Source organism: Pinus tabuliformis, chromosome X (assembly GCF_031772625.1).
Source record: "Pinus tabuliformis cultivar Carrire ecotype Pingquan chromosome X, CPIR1, whole genome shotgun sequence".
NCBI classification, from domain to species: Eukaryota; Viridiplantae; Streptophyta; class Pinopsida; order Pinales; family Pinaceae; genus Pinus; species Pinus tabuliformis.
The window spans coordinates 949,186,619-949,206,664 of NC_142308.1; the positions used below are offsets into that span (position 1 = coordinate 949,186,619).

General features: G+C 36.3%; 1 protein-coding gene across 3 annotated transcripts in view; it reads left to right on the forward strand.

The window, feature by feature from the left end:
• ABA4 (abscisic acid (aba)-deficient 4) overlaps positions 1-20,046 on the forward strand; it is a 115,487-nt gene that overhangs the window by 10,182 nt on the left and 85,259 nt on the right. The window contains exon 2 of one of the 3 annotated variants that reach the window (XM_089447518.1): positions 3,246-3,498. The exons of the other annotated variants lie outside the window; for them this stretch is intronic. Within the exon in view, the coding sequence (XP_089303644.1) occupies positions 3,483-3,498 (16 nt within the window). The 5' untranslated portion in view covers positions 3,246-3,482. The remainder of the gene's footprint in view (positions 1-3,245; positions 3,499-20,046) is intronic. 3 annotated transcript variants of the gene reach the window in all.

The window sequence follows — 20,046 nt, forward strand, 5'->3', positions numbered from 1 at the left end:
TGAAAAAATATTGCATTTGGAACATCTTTGTGACAAATTTTGTGAAAAAGACAAGGGAGCAATTTTTTTTTGTGGGAGTGTGACAGGAGCAAATTTCGAGAGTGCACTCCCAGGGCATTCCCGATTCACTCCTGCTCGGAGAGCGCTCCGGGAGTAATTTGAAGGGGGGGAGCCGCTCCCCCATAACCCTAGCTAGGCCTTGACATCGTGGAGATGCTTGGGTCGAATATGTTAGGACCTATGTTGCAGGAAACGTGGTACAGAGGTCCGTTTTTGTACGGAAACTGGTACGAAATGTGGAAACGCGTTTGGTACGGCCGTGAAACGCGTTTCCGACCATACTACCATGTTTCCCGAAACGAAAACGTGGCCAGTGCGGCCGGAAACGCGTTTCACGACCGTACGACCCACGTTTCCTCATTAAGTTGTGTTTTATTTTTTAATTTATTTTTAGGGTATGTTAGTGACTTCTAGTTGTTTCTAGATGCGTGTCTAAAGTTATAAAAGTGAATTTTTTCCCTAGTGTTGATATGCAGTTCATCATGAAGTTTGAGGCATATGCAGTTCATGGTAATGTTAAATTCTTAAAGTAAAAGTGATATTCTCCTTTATTTTGCATTTTCATCCTTTTACTTAAATTTTTAACATTACCATGAAATGACTCGGGATGTTTGAGAGTGGTTTCGCCCTCGTTGAATTTCATATGGAGAAAGTAGAATTTTAGATCTCACTCAAAATCCAACAGACTTATTTGTTTTTCAGGATTTCAGGATTGGGGGGATTGCAATGTTTCCATTGGATTTTATCATGTACTAGGGTATGGAACTTGTATTTAATCAAGAGAACCAAGACCTCTATGCAGGGGAAACTCCCAATAATCAAGATCATGTAGGGTACTAGGGTATGAAACTTGTATTTAATCAAGAGCACTAAGGTCGTTCGACTATGTAGGAGGAGACTCCCAATACAACAGTGGTCCTTCTAAAGAATGGGATGTGGATGCTAAAAATCCTGATTTGGATCTCTCTCTTGCAGCCTTATAGTCTTTATTATACTTGCAGCCTCATATATTAATATAAATAAAGGCTGATTTTGAGATTTGGATATATAATAAAGGTTGCTTTTGGATATTCCGATATTTTTATTTTCATTATGTGATCATTCATGAGTAAATGTGATGTAAATTAAATCTTAATGTTTAAGTGTAATAAATTATAATGTATCATCTATGCTTTATGATTGCACACACACACACATATATATATATTTAAATATTTTCAATATATATATATTCGCGTTTCCTCGTTTCCAAAATTTGGGGAGGTCGCGTTTCGTATTGCTTCCCGTTTCAGAAACTCATACCCGTTTCCCCGTTTCGTGCAACCTAGGTTAAGACTTTACATGTATTTTTCCATTGGGTTCCAGGAGAGGAGGATACAACTTGCGCACGATGGGCAGACGGTCATGGTCAAAGTGGCGCAGCGACAACATGGTGGTACCCTTTTGAGACTAGCATGGGATTCAGACATCACAGGATTTGGCAGTTCAGCTACCCTTAGGGATGAGCTAGTTTCTACAGGGGAAGATCATTCAGATATTCCATTGGGCTTTAGTGATACGCTGATGACATGGGGGACTTCTCTAGTATGGCAGGATGTTCAGCAACATAAGATTAGGGGGAGCACATGCACATGAGGGTTCGCCTTTGCAGGGATTGGATTGCATCTTTAGGAATCTACTCTTGAAATGCACGAGATCGATTACTTAGGAGGGTAACTTCTCGCAGGTTTGCTTAGGATTTCACATTGCTAGGGTGCTCTATTTGCAGTCGATATGCAGTGGGCTTCAGGTGACTTCACCATTATGGGACAGCGAGCGGAGCGAAGGAGGCTTCACAGTAGTTAGGATGGTTTGGGACCCTGGTGTCATGGGATTTATTCGTGTGATGGTGGTGCCGCATCGAGGAGTGGTTCAGTGGCACATTTGGGACCCTGGAGCAGCAACATATGGTGATATTGCTTGAGGACAAGCAATTTTTGGTGGGGAGGACTATGATGTTCCCAATTTTGTGCATGCAAAAATCATTTAGGAGTTTTGCAAAATTTTGGATAATATTAAAAAGGAGAAAATATTATTTTGTGAGAAAAGGGAGAAATTATTATTTTAATGGGATGGCGGCAAAATAATATTTTATTGGAGGAGGAAGGCAAATCAATATTTTAATGGAATGGTGGCAAATTAATATTTTATTGGAGAATGGAGACAAATTATTATTTTATTGGAATGGCGGAAAATTATTATTTTATTTAAATGGCGGAAAAAGGTGGAAAATGGCTCCCACCAATAAAATAATAAGGAAAAAGGGAGAATCTAGAAGCTAGAGGGAGGCTGCATGAAGTATTATAAAAGGAGGAGGAACTCAATGGCAATTCATGCTATTCCTCTTTATCTCTTGACATAGAAAGGAAGCTCAAGCGAGTTTCAAGAGTTTCAAGCGAAACTCAAAGCTATCTTCGGTGGACTTTGAGTGCCACCTTAGTTAGCTCTTAGGCTAGATTATTACAGATCTACCATTGTGCTTATTGCAGATAATTTCCAGCATATGAATTAATTGGTGCGGGGGCTTCAACATTGTGTTTTTTGCAGGGTGTCTCGAAGAAGGTCGAATCCCAATCTCAAGAAGGTGATCGAACCATCCTCAATAGCTAGGGCCAAATGTAAAGGTCGAGTTACTGCTCCATTCACATCAGATCTAAGGAAGAGATCTTGCGTCGCCATTTCCAGATCTAAATGTGCCCCGAGATCATCAAGTGCCAAAGACCAATCAACATTTCTCTTGTGACAGTGCCAAGGGAAGAGTTTCATCCAGTTTATAGAAGGGTCGAATTAGCTTGCATCAGGTTGTGGAGGCCGAATAAATTGATCCAAAGGAGCCGAGTTATTTTCTCCTAGGAACGAGTTGCCTAGGGAAGAACCTTCAGATTTCAGTGCCAAACAGTGAGGCTGAATTCTGCCATTGAAGTGGACCGATTCATTAGAAGGGAGGCCGAATTTCATATAGTTTCAGTGCCCAAATTATCCAAGGAACCGAGTGGTTTATTTGCTTGTAATTTGTTGTGCAATTTTCAAAATTTAATTTCCTATGTTCATATATGAATTTATCATCCCTTAAGGAGGCCGTATTATGCCAAAAGGAGAGCCAGTTAACATATGTTTATAATCAGCTTCACATTTGGGTTTGTCAGGGGCCGAATTCATAGCCCAGTGCTGTAGCAGTTTGTCAAAGGTGGTTGAATTGTTCCCTGTATATTCCAGTGAATTATTAAAAACATCAAGTCTGGTTTCCGCATCAATTTGGAGCTTGTAGCAAGTATTGATCTCCAGGCCATTGTAATTCTGAATTCTACTCATAAACAAAGATCAGATTTTGCATCAGAAATGTCTCTCAAAGTATTGTGAAATCTGTGACCTTTGGGCTTCAAATGCACATTCCACCAGGTATTACTCACTGTATGTTTATGTACTAAGTTAATGAATGTCTGTCCTTGCTTAAATTGGTTGCTATACCGCTTTAAATAAGCCTTATGTATATTTCTGGGTACCATATAAATCAGCCAGTGTATTTTGAAGCTTCCATTGGGTATATGTTGTTCAATGTTCACTATACATGTTTATTTGGATATAAACTTCAGAAAATTACCTACAACACTTTGCATCCAAAATGTTTGTTAACATACCACAGCGAACTGACATAAACAGACAATTTTTTGTGGGTTTCCCAAGATATTCTAATTTTGGACATTACAATAATGAAGGCCCCGAAGTTGGGTTTACTTGGCTAGAGTAGAGCTTTGCAATGCTAACTAATATGGTATCACAACTTTTGATAGCGAGGGATGATGAGAGACACTCAACAAGCACTTAGAAGTTAGTACAAAACAACCCAAGGGTAAACAACCTAATCATTTAGGTAATACTGACTCTCTTTGTTCATCTATTCAAGGTTGTAGACACTCAACAAGCACTTTAGTACAAAAGGGAAAGTACAAAACAACCCAAGGGTGAACAACCTAATGATTTAGGTAATACTGACTCTCTTTGTTCATCTATTCAGGGTTATAGCAGAACTTGCAGTACCAACATATCATTGTCTAGTTAAATGTTATCAGAATTGAACCGTTGGTCGAACTAGTAGACCCCCCGAACTGGGAATTGATCAGAACCAGATCAAAACCAGCAAAAAAACAAGACCAAAAAATACATAAAATAATCAATTTTAAATAAAAACGTAATTATATTCATGTGCATCCATATGAATCCAAACCATTTATACACAAATATGCAAATGCTCTCATTATATAGCATGTAAGGATGCATATAACCAAAATAACGCTAAGTGCAATCCATCTCTGAACCAAAAATAAATCAACAAACAAGCTCTTGATGGCCTCTAACATAAAAAAAAATCACGCTACAACAAATACCTACATATCATCAAAATCATTGCCTATATTGGGATCTTCATCATAATATCGCCCTCTAAGCGTTAAAATAAGATGGAGAAAGGTTAACATGTCAAGTCAAGATTTTGTTTGAGTGATGGGTACATTTTTACTAGGGTCATGATAGAGGAGTTCAACAATCAATACCACAACATCATGGTACGCAGAGGGCTTGGTGCTCTTGATTAAATGCTAGTTCCATACCCTTGTATATGACAAATCAAATGGAAATGTTGCAATCCCCCTAATCCTGAAATCCTAGAAACAATTAAGTCTGTTGGACTTTGAGTGGGACTAGGTTGCACGAAACGGGGAAACGCGTACGAGTTTCCGAAACGGGAAGCGATACGAAACGCAACCTCCCCAAATTTTGGAAACGGGGAAATGCAAATATATATATGTGTGTGTGTGTGTGTGTGTGTGTGCAATCATAAAGCATAAATGATACATTATAATTTATTACACTTAAACATTAAGATTTAATTTACATCACATTTACTCATGAATGATCACATAATGAAAATAAAAATATCGGAATATCCAAAAGCAACCTTTATTATATATCCAAATCTCAAAATCAGCCTTTATTTATATTAATATATGAGGCTGCAGGTACAATAAAGACTATAAGGCTGCAAGAGAGAGATCCAAATCAGGATTTTCTGCATCTACATCCCATTTTTTAGAAAGACCACTGTTGTATTGGGAGTCTCCTCCTACATAGTCGAATGACCTTAGTGCTCTTGATTAAATACAAGTTTCATACCCTAGTACTCTACATGATTTTGATTATTGGGAGTTTCCCCTGCATAGAGGGCTTGGTTCTCTTGATTAAATACAAGTTCCATACCCTAGTACATGATAAAATCCAATGGAAACATTGCAATCCCCCCAATCCTGAAATCTTGAAAAACAGATAAGTCTGTTGGATTTTGAGTGAGATCTAAAATTCTACTTTCTCCATATGAAATCCAATGAAGGTGAAACCACTCTCAAACACCCTGAGTCATTTCATGGTAATGTTAAAAATTTAAGTAAAAGGATGAAAATGAAAATAAAGGAGAATATCACTTTTACTTTAAGAATTTAACATTACCATGAACTGCATATGCCTCAAACTTCCTGATGAACTGCAAAACAACACTAGGGAAAAAATTAACTTTTATAACTTTAGACACGCATCTAGAAACAACTAGAAGTCACTAACATACCCTAAAAATAAATTAAAAAACAAATTAAAAAAAACACAACTTAATGAGGAAACGTGGGTCATACGGTCGTGAAACGCGTTTCCGACCGTACTTCCACGTTTATTAAATTTTTCAAAATGATATTACATCAGAAGGCAGATTACAATCTTAAGAACTGCAGTGGCATTTGCCAGATCAAGTAACTCATTGAATGAGCATACTTCCTAAGAACTGAGAGTTAGATCTCCGTGATGCAAGCAGGTCGAGAAATTTCTCGTAGATGCAGAGCAGGGAGCTCAGACTTAGAATCAACTCAAACACACAAATGACTTTCCAACTCCGAATGCCCCTCCATCTTACAATGCTAGTATTTATAATATCCTAGCAAGTTAACCGGTTAAAACTTTTACCGGAAACCTGTAACAGATGGAATCTACTTTCGGCATGAATATCACTCAGGAAATCATATCCGAAGGACTATTAGTAATGCGTACTTTAAATATTCGGGCAGATGGAATCTACTTTCGGCATAAATATCACGCAGGGATCATATCCGAAGGACTATTAGTAATGCGTACTTAAAAGATTCGGGCAAGTGGGTACTACCACTTGTTATCTCATCCCTTAAAGGCAGAGCCATATGGGGACCGAATCTGACACTACCTAAAAAGCAAGATTATATGATCTATAGACAAGACGGCCGGAATCTAGGACATCGGCTCATAATAATTACAAAGTGGATATTTTAAAGAAAACCCACGAAAACTAAAATGTACATGATATCGAATGAGTGATCATATACATCAATCACTATTATATTGCCATTCTTCTGCAGCAACATATTCTTTGTCAGCTTCATCCATCTCTAGTAATTGTTCTATGTCGGGAGCAAATATATCGTGAGGCAAGGCATCATCAACACATGGAGGTGCTTCTTCCAAGAAAGAACGATAAAATGGAAAATGGAATAAATTTACTGGTCTCAGCCTGGGATCTGTAGAAATCTCTCCATGGAAGCTGACTTTCAAACTGAATGATGGTTCATCTTGCTGTCTATCCTATAAGACTACTTCTGTATCAGAATGAAGAAATTCAAACTCTATAGTGTAGTCGTTTCGTGCAGCAATATGGATTTCCCAAATTAAAGTACTAATGGTTTCCTGAAAATTAAAATGACAAATCTGCTCACCTCTACGCATATACTTAAACATGAACAACTTAAACCAAGGACTCCACCAGCTATTAGAACTATCTAACTGTGTCGCATATGCAATGATTCTGACATAACCATGTATCCTGGCCCTTTGGGGAAATAATCTTGCCATGTCCAATCAGTATGTTGGACAAAACCAAAATAGATGGGAACTGGCTCTCTAGACACTGAATAATAGACACGCCAAGGCCTACCTCTATAAGGCAACTCACTATTATAGGATGTCATACCAGACTCTGAATGAGACCAAATCTGCAAAATCATTTGGAGGGCTTCTACTGGTAATGACTTGACTCTTAAAATAAAACAATCCCAACAGAATTCATATTTACACTGACTACAGACCGAGATTGAATAGATTCTGGACTGACAGACACTAGACTGGACTGGACCTTTACTTGAAGAACTTTCTCCTTTGTACAGGGGTCTGAAAATCTCGATGACTTTGATTTCTGGAGCTCCTTCTCTTGTCAACATGTCTGCTAAATAATTTTCTGCCCCTGATTTATAGACAATATCGAAATCAAAACCTTCTAGCCAGAGAGCCCATCTTAGAACCTTGGTATTTCCTTGTTCTAACAATTTCTTGTTGGACAAAATACCTTTCATATGTTTCAGATCAGTTCTAACTAAAAATCTGACACTTTTTAAAAACAATCTGAATCTTTGAATTCCTCTTTTGACAGCAAGTATCTCTTTGTGGGAAGATGGATACTTAGCTTTTGTGTCATCAAAAGTACCAGAGGCATATGCACAAACAAGTTCTTTCCTTCCATGTTTCTGTAATAACGCTGCAGCCTATATATGATCAAATGCATCTGTTTCAAGAATAAATGGGAGATCAATGTCAGGCAGTGTTAACTTGGGAAGTCCTCTGATTTTTCTTTTTATGTTTCTTACTGCCATAGTCATCTCATTAGGCCATTCAACTTTTTCTTTCTTCAGCCTTTTCTGCAAAATCTTAGTATCTTCAGATTGCTTTTCATAGAACTGACGGATGTAATTCAAGCAACCTAAAAAACTCTGAAGCATCTTTACCTCATGGAAAATATTAGGAAATTTCAGAAGATGAAGAAGGATATGAGGTTGAAGCTCTATGTGACCCTGTTCAACATGCAATCCTAAATAGTCTATTCTGACTTTTCCAATTTGAAACTTTTCTTCTGAGTCAAATAGAACTAAACCATGCTTGTACACCATTTCATAGAATTTTTCAAAATGCAGCTTATGGGTATTTACATCCTTACTAAATACAAGAAGATCATCAATATATATAATCACATACTCTACCTCTCCAAAAATATCTTCCATCCGCTTTTGGAATTCAGAAGGAGCATTCTTCAAACCAAATGGCATTACTATCCATTGGTATTGGCCATGTGGAACTGTGAAGGCTGTTTTATATCTGTCATCTGGAATGATACCAATTTGCTAGAAACCACTTTTAAGATCAAATTTGCTAAAAACATTGGCATTGGCGATTTTAGCAAGCAACAATTCTTTATTGGGAAGAGGATACCTGATAGGCATTAGAACCTCATTCAAGGCTTTGTAATTAATTACCAACCTCTTCTTTCCACGTTTTTGCTCACTATGTTTGTTGACATAAAAGGCCGGACATGCCCATGGGATTTTGCAAGGCTCAATTAGGTTCTGTTCAAGCAACCGCTGAATCTCTTGTTTGCACAAACCCTGTTCAGTAGGTGACATATGATTAGCACTTGCTTTCTGTGGTTTAGAAACATACCCTTCTTTATAAGGTAATGCTACAAAATATTTCTCTCTGGTCCAGAAAGCGTCTGGCCTGCTTGCTGTGCAATCAATGTGCAGTTTATCTAAGATTGCTTGTAATGTCTTTTGGCCATGTATTTCTGCATGCTTGAAAATCTTTTGAATTTTGGTAAGATCTTGCATGATATCCTGCAGATTGTCTTCTTCACTGGGCTTGAGGACCTTAAGCTGGTAATCATTTTTTGCAAGAATCATGATCGGTCCTTCAACAGTAGTAAATGTGACAGAGTCTTTGCCAAAGGTGACTGGAAGGAATCTCTTCAAAAAATCTTGTCCCAATAGGACATCTGATCCTGTATCAAAACTGTACAAAGTAACATATGTCTGTACATGATTCAAATAAACTGGAAAATCAGGAGATATATGGTTAATCTCCATTAACTCTTTATTCACAGCTCTGAAGGACAGTTTAGTAGGCTGCCAATAATAAGAAGGAATTGCACAAAATTTGCAGCAACTACACATAGCTCCAGAATCAATTTGTGCATCTAAAGAGTATTCCTTTAAATTTGGCAATTTTATTTTCAAAGGAATTACCCTTTTATCTCCTATTCCCATGATATTTACCAAATCTACTTCCTTAGATTTCATGGTCATTTCTTCTGGAATATCCTTCATCAGAATTCTTGTCAATTTGGAATTAGCATCATCATAATTAGAAATGAGACTTTGAAGTTTAGCTGATAATTGCAATATTTCTGATCTTGTTAGTTTAATAGATGATTCCAAACTGCTAATTTTCTTCTTGAGAATATTGATTTCATCCATACCTGTAACTTGAGCAGCTTCTGTAATATGCATTGGTTTGAACATTGAATCAAATTCTCTTTCAATAAAATCCTCATCATCAATTATTCTTTTGGAAGGTAATTGTTTTTCCAAACTTTCCAGCTTTTCTTTCAATCTTCTTCTAGCTATTAACTGGGACGGTTCAAGCTGTGCTAGCTGTGTCTTGACCTCATCAATCTGATTTTGCAAATTGTCTGTTTTGTTGAAGTAAAACATTTTAATATCAGCAATAAAAGTTTCATCAGAGTCAGAAGAATCAGATTCCAAACTTATTCTTCTGATATTAGGTAAATCATCATTATCTGAAGCAGAAGAATCACTGGAAATTTCAAAATATTCGCCATCTGAGTGGGAAATGAGATCCCAATCTTCTGGATTATGGACTGTAGTAAAAACATCCATGATCTTCAACTGTTTCTTGTTCTTTTTCTCTTTGCAAGTATTAGCATAATGGCACTCTTTTCCACATATAAAACATGTTACCTTTTTAGAAGGCTTTGCTCTTTTTCTGAATACTATCCTCTTCTTTTTGGAAAACTTAGAAGGATAATGTTTTCTCCTAGGAGTATACTTATCTGTCTTGCATGAGCATGAAACTTTTGACACTTTCCTGTTAGATTTGCTACTACATCCAAAATCATAAGTTTCTGCAAAATTATTACACAACTTTGTACTAAAATGCATCTGCTTTTTAAAATTCTTTTTAGCTTTTTTCTGATGCACATTCTTTGCAGAACAGAAACTATCATCTGATGTACGACAGCGAATGAAGAATTCTCAATGTTTACTTTGTTGGTCTCAATATACTGATTAATCAAATCTGGAATTTTTCCTGGCATTGAAGCTATGTAATACCTCAAATAAGCAACATTGTGAGGGTCTGCTGCTTGATAAAGAAGTTTTTGCATAACACAATAATAATCATGCAGATAATCTATGTTACACAATCTTTGAGACAAAAAGAGTTGACCATGATGGACTGAATCCTCTGGTACTACCCCCACAAATTCATGTTTTAAGGCATCAAAAATAGCTTTCAAGGGATCTGTTGGATGTTCAATGATATTGGTCATTTCTTCTTTAGACAACTTATCCCACCATTGTTTTAAAATACCAGTAAAAGACCCAACAATTTGTGTGACTATATCAGACCATGATGCTTTAGTTTCAGCTTTTCGCTGTAATGCCCAAGCATGGACATTATGCAAAACTGTTATAACTTCTTCACTTTCCATGCAATTAATATTCACCAAAAGTGTATTGCGAAATCCTTTCGCTGATGGATTTTCAAATTTGACAGGGACACTTTCCAAATTGTCTCTATAGCTAGAAAAAGGACTATCTGCAGATGCTTCATGTGCAAAAGTATCCTTGTCACCTTTCATTCCTTTATGTGTGAATGTAAATGTATCACCTCTATCTCTTTTAGAACTAGTATCTCCTTGAGTGGGTTCTCCAGGAGTTTTGTTAGCATGAGAGGTAACACCAGACATGGCCAAAATTTGTGGAGCAGATGGTTGGCCATTTTCTACAAGGGTTTTAAGACTGACATAACCTTTTGGTAATCTTAAGTTTTCAACAATAGGAAAAGTGGTTAGCCTTTCTCTCATCAAATCTGTTTTTTCTCTGGCTAACATTATTCCTTTTTGTACTTTCTCAATCTTAGCAGTATCTATGTTATCAATGCTTTTGAACAAAATACTTCTAAGTTTTGATTCATTTGAACTGGAAGAAAACTTTAATTTTGAACTTGAAAGATCTACTTTTCTATAATGAGGTGGAGAAGTAGGCTGTGGTAATGCATCTCTTAAATGTTCAAGGGACGTGGAAATAATTCCCATGTTGGAATTGATATCATTCAATCTCTGTGTGTGCTCATTTTGTATTCCCAAACATTCATTATAATCATTGTGCATTTTCTTTAATGTTCTTTAATTTCTAGCACATCTTTGGCTATGTCATCTATGTTTTGCAGCATACAAACAATCTAATAGTTTGTATAATTATGTATTTTCTCTGTTTCACTCTGATCTGGATCTGACATGTTTTTCATCTGTATCCATTGGAATTCTGACTTTAGAGTACCATTCTTGAAAGTTCGTCTAGAATTTGCAGGCTCTAAATATCTTTCATTAATCTTTGCTGTCAGATCATATCGAGCTCTGGGAAGACTAAAGCTTTTAATATCAGGCAACACTGTTTCATGCTTTTGATTTTCCAGTTGGAAACTAAAAGATGTACCCGATACACAGAATTGGCAATCATTAGATTTATGGGACAAAGGTTTCTTTTGGGAACAAAATATATTGGTGGAACTGGAACTGATAAAGGAGCAGGAGAAGGCATAACTGGAGGAGGTATTACTGCGTTTGTACTATCTCTGCTTCCAAAAAATGAAGATCTATCTAAGATAGTCATAGATCTGACAAGACGGGGGGCTTGTGAATTTGAGACCAGAAGAACCATCAGAATGTTTGACAATAGACAATTGTCTAGGTTCTTTTGATGTTTGCAGTTGAGGATATTTTTGTGATAATGGAATGTAAGTACTATTCCATTCATCAGGTAGAGTGCATTCTGAAAATCGTATTTGTAAGGGGGCAATATTACCGGGACCAACTATTACTCCTTCTTTCAAAGCTCTTGAACACAATTTTGGATTGAGTGGAGGCATTGTGCTGGAAACAAATCGAAGACAAATGGAAGAATGAAGCTGAGCGATTAAAGTTTGTGGGGCGACATTGAAACCATTGAACTGAATATAGGCATTCAGAAACTCATTTATATATGGGTCATTCAAAGAAACTTGATATCTGGGAATTATAGAAGACCAGAGAGGACTGTTATTAAGAGGACTCTGAAAACCTCCCAACAATACATCATTAAAATCATTCATTCTGGTATCTAGGACACAAGTTAGGCAAGAAGTATTTAATCCTGGTCTGACAAGAGGATTAATCCCGAACTGGATCATGCCTATATGAATATATTTGATCCCATGTTCTAAACCCCATTCAGTGTCTTCTCTTTTAATTAAAAGAACCTGGTAGACTTTCTGTCCCGTAGAAATAGGAATATTTACAGAAGTAAAGCGAAATAACCGAGTTGCTCTGCACTGAAAAGCAGGGATCTTATATAACTTGTCTACTTCTATCTCTGGCAATGTCCAATTTGGCTGTGGCTCGAATTCTTGAACTAAAATTTTTTCATCATATAATTTTTCTTCAGAAGTTTTGTTCAAATACTTATTCAGAAAAGACCATCTCTTTTGCTTAGCAATTTTCTTATCCTCGGGTGTTTGGAGAACAAATTCATTCAAAGAACCAGCCATTGAGATTAAATATAAGTATGCACCTGAACAGAGGAAAAAAAATCTTTGTGCTCCAGGAAAGCAAACATGGCAATTCGTTGCCTCAAACGCTCTTTACCAAAGCCTTATCGCCAACTTCAACTCATAAACAAAGGCAGGGACAAATACAACTTAATGGGAGAACCAGATAATTATGAAAATTACTTGGACAAGGAACCAGATGGCTCTGATACCAAATTTTCAGATCTAACTCTTAGTTCTTAGGAAGTATGCTCATTCAATGAGTTACTTGATCTCTCAGTTCTTAGGAAGTATGCTCATTCAATGAGTTACTTGATCTGGTAATCTTAGTTCTTAGGAAGTATGCTCATTCAATGAGTTATTTGATTTGGTAAATGCCACTGCAGTTCTTAAGATTGTAATCTACCTTCTGATGTAATATCATTTTGAAAATTTGGTATCAGAGCCATCTGGTTCCTTGTCCAAGTAATTTTCATAATTATCTGGTTCTCCCATTGAGTTGTATTTGTCCCTGCCTTTGTTTATGAGTTGAAGTCGGCGATAAGGCTTTGGTAGAGAGCGTTTGAGGCAACAGACTGCCGTGTTTGCTTTCCTGGAGCACAAAGATTTTTTCTCCTCTGTTCAGGTGCATACTTATATTTAATCTCAATGGCTGGTTCTTTGAATGAATTTGTTCTCCAAACACCCGAGGATAAGAAAATTGCTAAGCAAAAGAGATGGTCTTTTCTGAACAAGTATTTGAACAAAACTTCTGAAGAAAAATTATATGATGAAAAAGTTTTAGTTCAAGAATTTGAGCCACAGCCAAATTGGACATTGCGAGAGATAGAAGTAGACAAGTTATATAAGATCCCTGCTTTTCAGTTCAGAGCAACTCAGTTATTTCGCTTTACTTCTGTAAATATTCCTATTTGTACTGGACAGAAAGTCTACCAGGTTCTTTTAATTAAAAGAGAAGATATTGAATGGGGTTTAGAACATGGGTTCAAATATATTCATATAGGCATGATCCAGTTCGGGATTACTCCTCTTGTCAGACCAGGATTAAATACTTCTTGCCTAACCTGTGTTCTAGATACCAGAATGAATGATTTTAATGATGCATTGTTGGGAGGTTTTTCAGAGTCCTCTAAATAACAGTTCTCTCTGGTCTTCTGTAATTCCTAGATATCAAGTTTCTTTGAATGACCCATATATAAATGAGTTTCTGAATGCCTATATTCAGTTCAATGGTTTCAATGTCACCCCACAAACTTTAATTGCTCAGCTTCATTCTTCCATTTATCTTCGATTTGTTTCTAGCACGATGCCTCCACTCAATCCAAAATTGTGTTCAAGAGCTTTGAAAGAAGGAGTAATAGTTGGTCTCGGTAATACTGTCCCCTTACAAATAGGATTTGCAGAATGCACTTTACCTGATGAATGGAATAGTAGTACAAAAGCAGTAATACCTCCTCCAGTTATGCCTTCTCCTGCTATTTTATCAGTTCCAGTTCCACCAATATATTCTGTTCCCAAAAGAAACCAAAAGAAACCTCTGTCCCATAAATCTAATGATTGCTAATTCTGTGTAATGGGTACATCTTTTAGTTTCCAACTGGAAGATCAAAAGCATGAAACAGTGTTGCCTGATATTAAAAGCTTTAGTCTTCCTAGAGCTCAATATGATCTGACAGCAAAGATTAATGAAAGATATTTAGAGCCTGTAAATTCTAGACGAACTTTCAAGAATGGTACTCTAAAGTCAGATTTCCAATGGATACAGATGAAAAACATGTCAGATGCAGATCAGAGTGAAACAGAGAAAATGCATAATTATACAAACTATCAGATTGTTTGTATGCTGCAAAACATAGATGACATAGCCAAAGATGTGCTAGAAATTAAAGAACATATAAAGAAAATGCACAATGGTTATAATGAATGTTTGGGAATACAGAATGAACACACAGAAATTGAATGATATCAATTCCAACATGGGAATTATTTCCAGGTCCCTTGAACATTTAAGAGATGCATTACCACAACCTACTTCTCCACCTCATTATAGAGAAGTAGATCTTTCAAGTTCAAAATTAAAGTTTTCTTCCAGTTCAGATGAATCAAAAGATGATCTTAGAAGTATTTTGTTCAAAAGCATTGATAACATAGATACTGCTAAGATTGAGAAAGTACAAAAAGGAATAATGTTAGCCAGAGAAAAAACAGATTTGATGAGAGAAAGGCTAACCACTTTTCCTATTGTTGAAAGCTTAAGATTACCAAAAGGTTATGTCAGTCTTAAAACCCTTGTAGAAAATGGTCAACCATCTGCTCCAAAATTTTGGCCATGTCTGGTGTTACCTCTCATGCTAACAGAACTCCTAGAGAACCCACTCAAGGAGATATTAGTTCTAAAAGAGATAGAGGTGATACATTTACATTCACACATAAAGGAATGAAAGGTGACAATGATATTTTTGCACATGAAGCATCTGTAGATAGTCCTTTTTCTAGATATAGAGACAATTTGGAAAGTGTCCCTGTCAAATTTGAAAATCCATCAGCTAAAGGATTTGGCAATACACTTTTGGTGAATATTAATTGCATGGAAAGTGAAGAAGTTATAACAGTTTTGCATAATGTCCATGCTTGGGCACTACAGCGAAAAGCTGAAATTAAAGCATCATGGTCTGATATAGTCACACAAATTGTTTGGTCTTTTACTGGTATTTTAAAACAATGCTGGGATAAGTTGTTTGAAGAAGAAATGACCAATATCATTGAACATCCAACAGATCCCCTGAAAGCTATTTTTGATGCCTTGAAACATGAATTTGTGGGGATAGTACCAGAAGATTCAGTCCATCATGGTCAACTCTTTTTGTCTCAAAGATTGTGTAACATAGATTATCTGCATGATTATTATTGTGTTATGCAAAAACTTCTTTATCAAGCAGCAGACCCTCACAATGTTGCTTATTTGAGGTATTACATAGCTTCAATGCCAGGAAAAATTCCAGATTTGATTAATCAGTATATTGAGACCAACAAAGTAAACATTGAGAATTCTTCATTTGCTGTCGTACATCAGATGATAGTTTCTGTTCTGCAAAGAGAATGTGCATCAGAAAAAGCTAAAAAGAATTTTAAGAAGTAGATGCATTTCAGTACAAAGTTGTGTAATAATTTTGCAGAAACTTATGATTTTGGATGTAGTAGCAAATCTAACTAACAGGAAAGTGTCAAAAGTTTCATGCTCATGCAAGACAGATAAGTATACTCCTGAAGAAAATATTATCCTTCTAAGTTTTCCAAAAAGAAGAGGATAGTATTCAGAAAAAAGAGAAAAGCCTTCTAAAAAGGTAACATGTTTTATATGTGGAAAAGAGTGCCATTATGCTAATACTTGCAAAGAGAAAAAGAACAAGAAACAGTTGAAGATCATGGATGTTTTTACTACAGTCCATAATCCAGAAGATTGGGATCTCATTTCCCACTCAGATGGCGAATATTTTGAAATTTCCAGTGATTCTTCTGCTTCAGATAATGATGATTTACCTAATATCAGAAGAATAAGTTTGGAATCTGATTCTTCTGACTCCGATGAAACTTTTATTGCTGATATTAAATTGTTTTACTTCAACAAAATAGACATTTTGCAGAATTATATTGATGAGGTCAAGACATAGCTAGCATAGCTTGAACTATCCCAGTTAACAACGAGAAGAAGATTGAAAGAAAAGCTGGAAAGTTTGGAAAAACAATTACCTTCCAAAAGAATAATTGATGATGAGGATTTTATTGAAAGAGAATTTGATTCAATGTTCAAACCATTGCATATTACAGAAGCTTCTCAAGTTACAGGTATGGATGAAATCAATATTCTCAAGAAGAAAATTAGCAGTTTGGAATCATCTATTAAACTAACAAGATCAGAAATATTGCAATTATCAGCTAAACTTCAAAGTCTTATTTCTGATTATGATGATGCTAATTCCAAATTGACAAGAATTTTGATGAAGGATATTTTGGAAGAAATGCCCATGAAATCTAAGGAAGTAGATTTGGTAAATATCATGAGAATAGGGGATAAAGTGGTAATTCCTTTGAAAATAAAATTGCCAAATTTAAAGGAATACTCTTTAGATGCACAAATTGATTCTGGAGCTATGTGTAGTTGCTGCAAATTTGGTGCAATTCCTTCTTATTATTGGCAGCTTACTAAACTGTACTTCAGAGCTGTGAATAAAGAGTTAATTGAGATTAACCATATATCTCCTGATTTTCCAATTTATTTGAATCATATATAGACATATGCTACTTTGTACAGTTTTGATACAGGATCAGATGTCCTATCGGGACAAGATTTTTTGAAGAGATTCCTTCCAGTCACCTTTGGCAAAGACTCAGTCACATTTACTACTGTTGAAGGACCGATTATGATTCCTGCAAAAAATGATTACCAGCTTAAGGTCAAGCCCAGTGAAGAAGACAATCTACAAGATACCATGCAAGATCTTACCAAAATTCAAAAGATTGTCAAGCATGCAGAAATACATGGCCAAAAGACATTACAAGGAATCTCAGATAAGCTGCACCACGATTGCACAACAAGTAGGCCAGATGCTTTCTGGACCAGAGAGAAATATTTTGTAGCATTACCTTATAAAGAAGGGTATGTTCCTAAACCACAGAGAGCGAGTGCTAATCATATGTCACCTACTGAACACGCTTTGTGCAAATAGGAGATTCAGTAGTTGCTTGAACAAAACCTAATTGAGCCTTGCAAAAGCCCATGGGCATGTCCGGCCTTTTATGTCAACAAACATAGTGAGCAGAAACGTGGAAAGAAGAGTTTGGTAATTAATTACGAAGACTTGAATGAGTCTCTAATGCCTATCAGGTATCCTCTTCCCAACAAAGAATTGTTGCTTGCTAAAATCGCCAATGCCAATGTTTTAAGCAAATTTGATCTTAAAAGTGGTTTCTGGAAAATTGGTATAATTCCAGATGACAGATATAAACAGCCTTCACAGTTCCACATGGCCAATACCAATGGACAGTAATGCCATTTGGTTTGAAGAATGCTCCTTCTGAATTCCAAAAGCGGATGGAAGATATTTTTGGAGAGGTAGAGTATGTGATTGTATATATTGATGATCTTCTTGTATTTAGTAAGGATGTAAATACTCATAAGCTGCATTTAGAAAAATTCTATGAAATGGTGTACAAGCATGGTTTAGTTCTATCTGACTCAGAAGAAAAGTTTCAAATTGGAAAAGTCAGAATAGACTATTTAGGATTGCATGTTGAACAGGATCACATAGAGCTTCAACCTCATATCCTTCTTCATCTTCTGAAATTTCTTGATATTTTCCTTGAGGTAAAGATGCTTCAGAGATTTTTAGGTTGCTTGAATTACATCCGTCAGTTCTATGAAAAGCAATCTGAAGATACTAAGATTTTACAGAAAAGGCTGAAGAAAGAAAAAGTTGAATGGTCTAATGAGACGACTATGGCAGTAAGAAACATAAAAAGCAAAATCAGAGAACTTCCCAAGTTAAGACTACTTGACACTGATCTCCCATTTATTCTTGAAACAGATGCATCTGATCATACATGGGCTGCAGTGTTATTGCAGAAACATGGAAGGAAAGAACTTGTTTGTGCATACGCCTCTGGTACTTTTGATGACACAGAAGCTAAGTATCCATCTTCCCACAAAGAGATACTTGCTGTTAAAAGAGGAATTCAAAGATTCAGATTGTTTTTAAAAATTGTCAAATTTTTAGTTAGAACTGATCTAAAACATATGAAAGGAATTTAGTCCAACAAGAAATTGTTAGAACAAGGAAATATCAGGGTTCTAAGATGGGCTCTCTGGCTAGAAGGTTTTGATTTTGATGTTGTCTATAAATCAGGTGCAGAAAATTATTTAGCAAACATGTTGACAAGAGAAGGAGCTCTAGAAATCAAAGACATCAAGATGTTCAGACCCTTGTACAAAGGAGAAAGTTCTTCAAGTAAAAGTCCAGTCCAGTCTAGTGTCTGTCAGTCCAGAATCTGTTCAGTCTTGGTCTGTAGTCAGTGTAAATATGAATTCTGTTGGGATTGTTTTATTTTAAGAGTCAAGTCATTACCAGTAGAAGTCATCCAAATGATTTTGCAGATTTGGTTTGATTCAGAGTCTGGTATGACAGCCTATAATAGTGAGTTACCTTATAGAGATAGGCCTTGGCGTGTCTATTATTCACTGTCTAGAGAACCAGTTCCCATCTATTTTGGTTTTGTCCAACATACTGATTGGACATGGCAAGATTATTTCTCTATCCACCAGAGGGCCAGGATACATGGTTATGTCAGAGTCATTGCATATGCGACACAGTTAGATAGTGCTAATAGCTGGTGGAGTCCTTGGTTTAAGTTGTTCATGTTTAAGTATATGCCTAGAGGTGAGCAGATTTGTCATTTTAATTTCCAGGAAACCATTAGTACTTTAATTTGGGAAATCCATATTGCTGCACGAAACGACTACACTGTAGAGTTTGAATTTCTTCACTCTGATACAGAAGTAGTCTTACAGGATAGACAGTAAGATGAACCATCATTCAGTTTGAAAGTCAGCTTCCATGGAGAGATTTCTATAGATCCAAGACTGAGACCAGTAAATGTATTCCATTTTCCATTTTATTGTTGTTTCTTGGAAGAAGCACCCCCATGGCTTGATGATGCCTTGCCTCATGATATATTTGCTCCTGACATAGAACAATTACTAGAGATGGATGAAGCTGACAAAGAATATGCTGCTGCAGAAGAATGGCAATATAATAGTGATTGATGTATATGATCACTCATTCGATATCATGTACATTTTAGTTTTCGTGGGTTTTCTTTAAAATATCCATTGTAATTATTATGAGCCGATGTCCTAGATTCCGACCATTTTGTCTATAGATCATATAATCTTGCTTTTTAGGTAGTGTTGGATTCGTTCCCCATATGGCTCTGCCTTTAAGGGACGAGATAACAGGTGGTAGTACCCACTTGCCCGAATCTTTTAAGTACGCATTACCGATAGTCCTTCGGATATGATTTCCTGCGTGATATTCATGCTGAAAGTAGATTCCATTTGCTCGAATCTTTAAAGTACGCATTACTAATAGTCCTTTGGATATGATTTCTTGCGTGATATTCATGCCAAAAGTAGATTCCATCTGTTACAGGTTTCCGGTAAAAGTTTTAACCGGT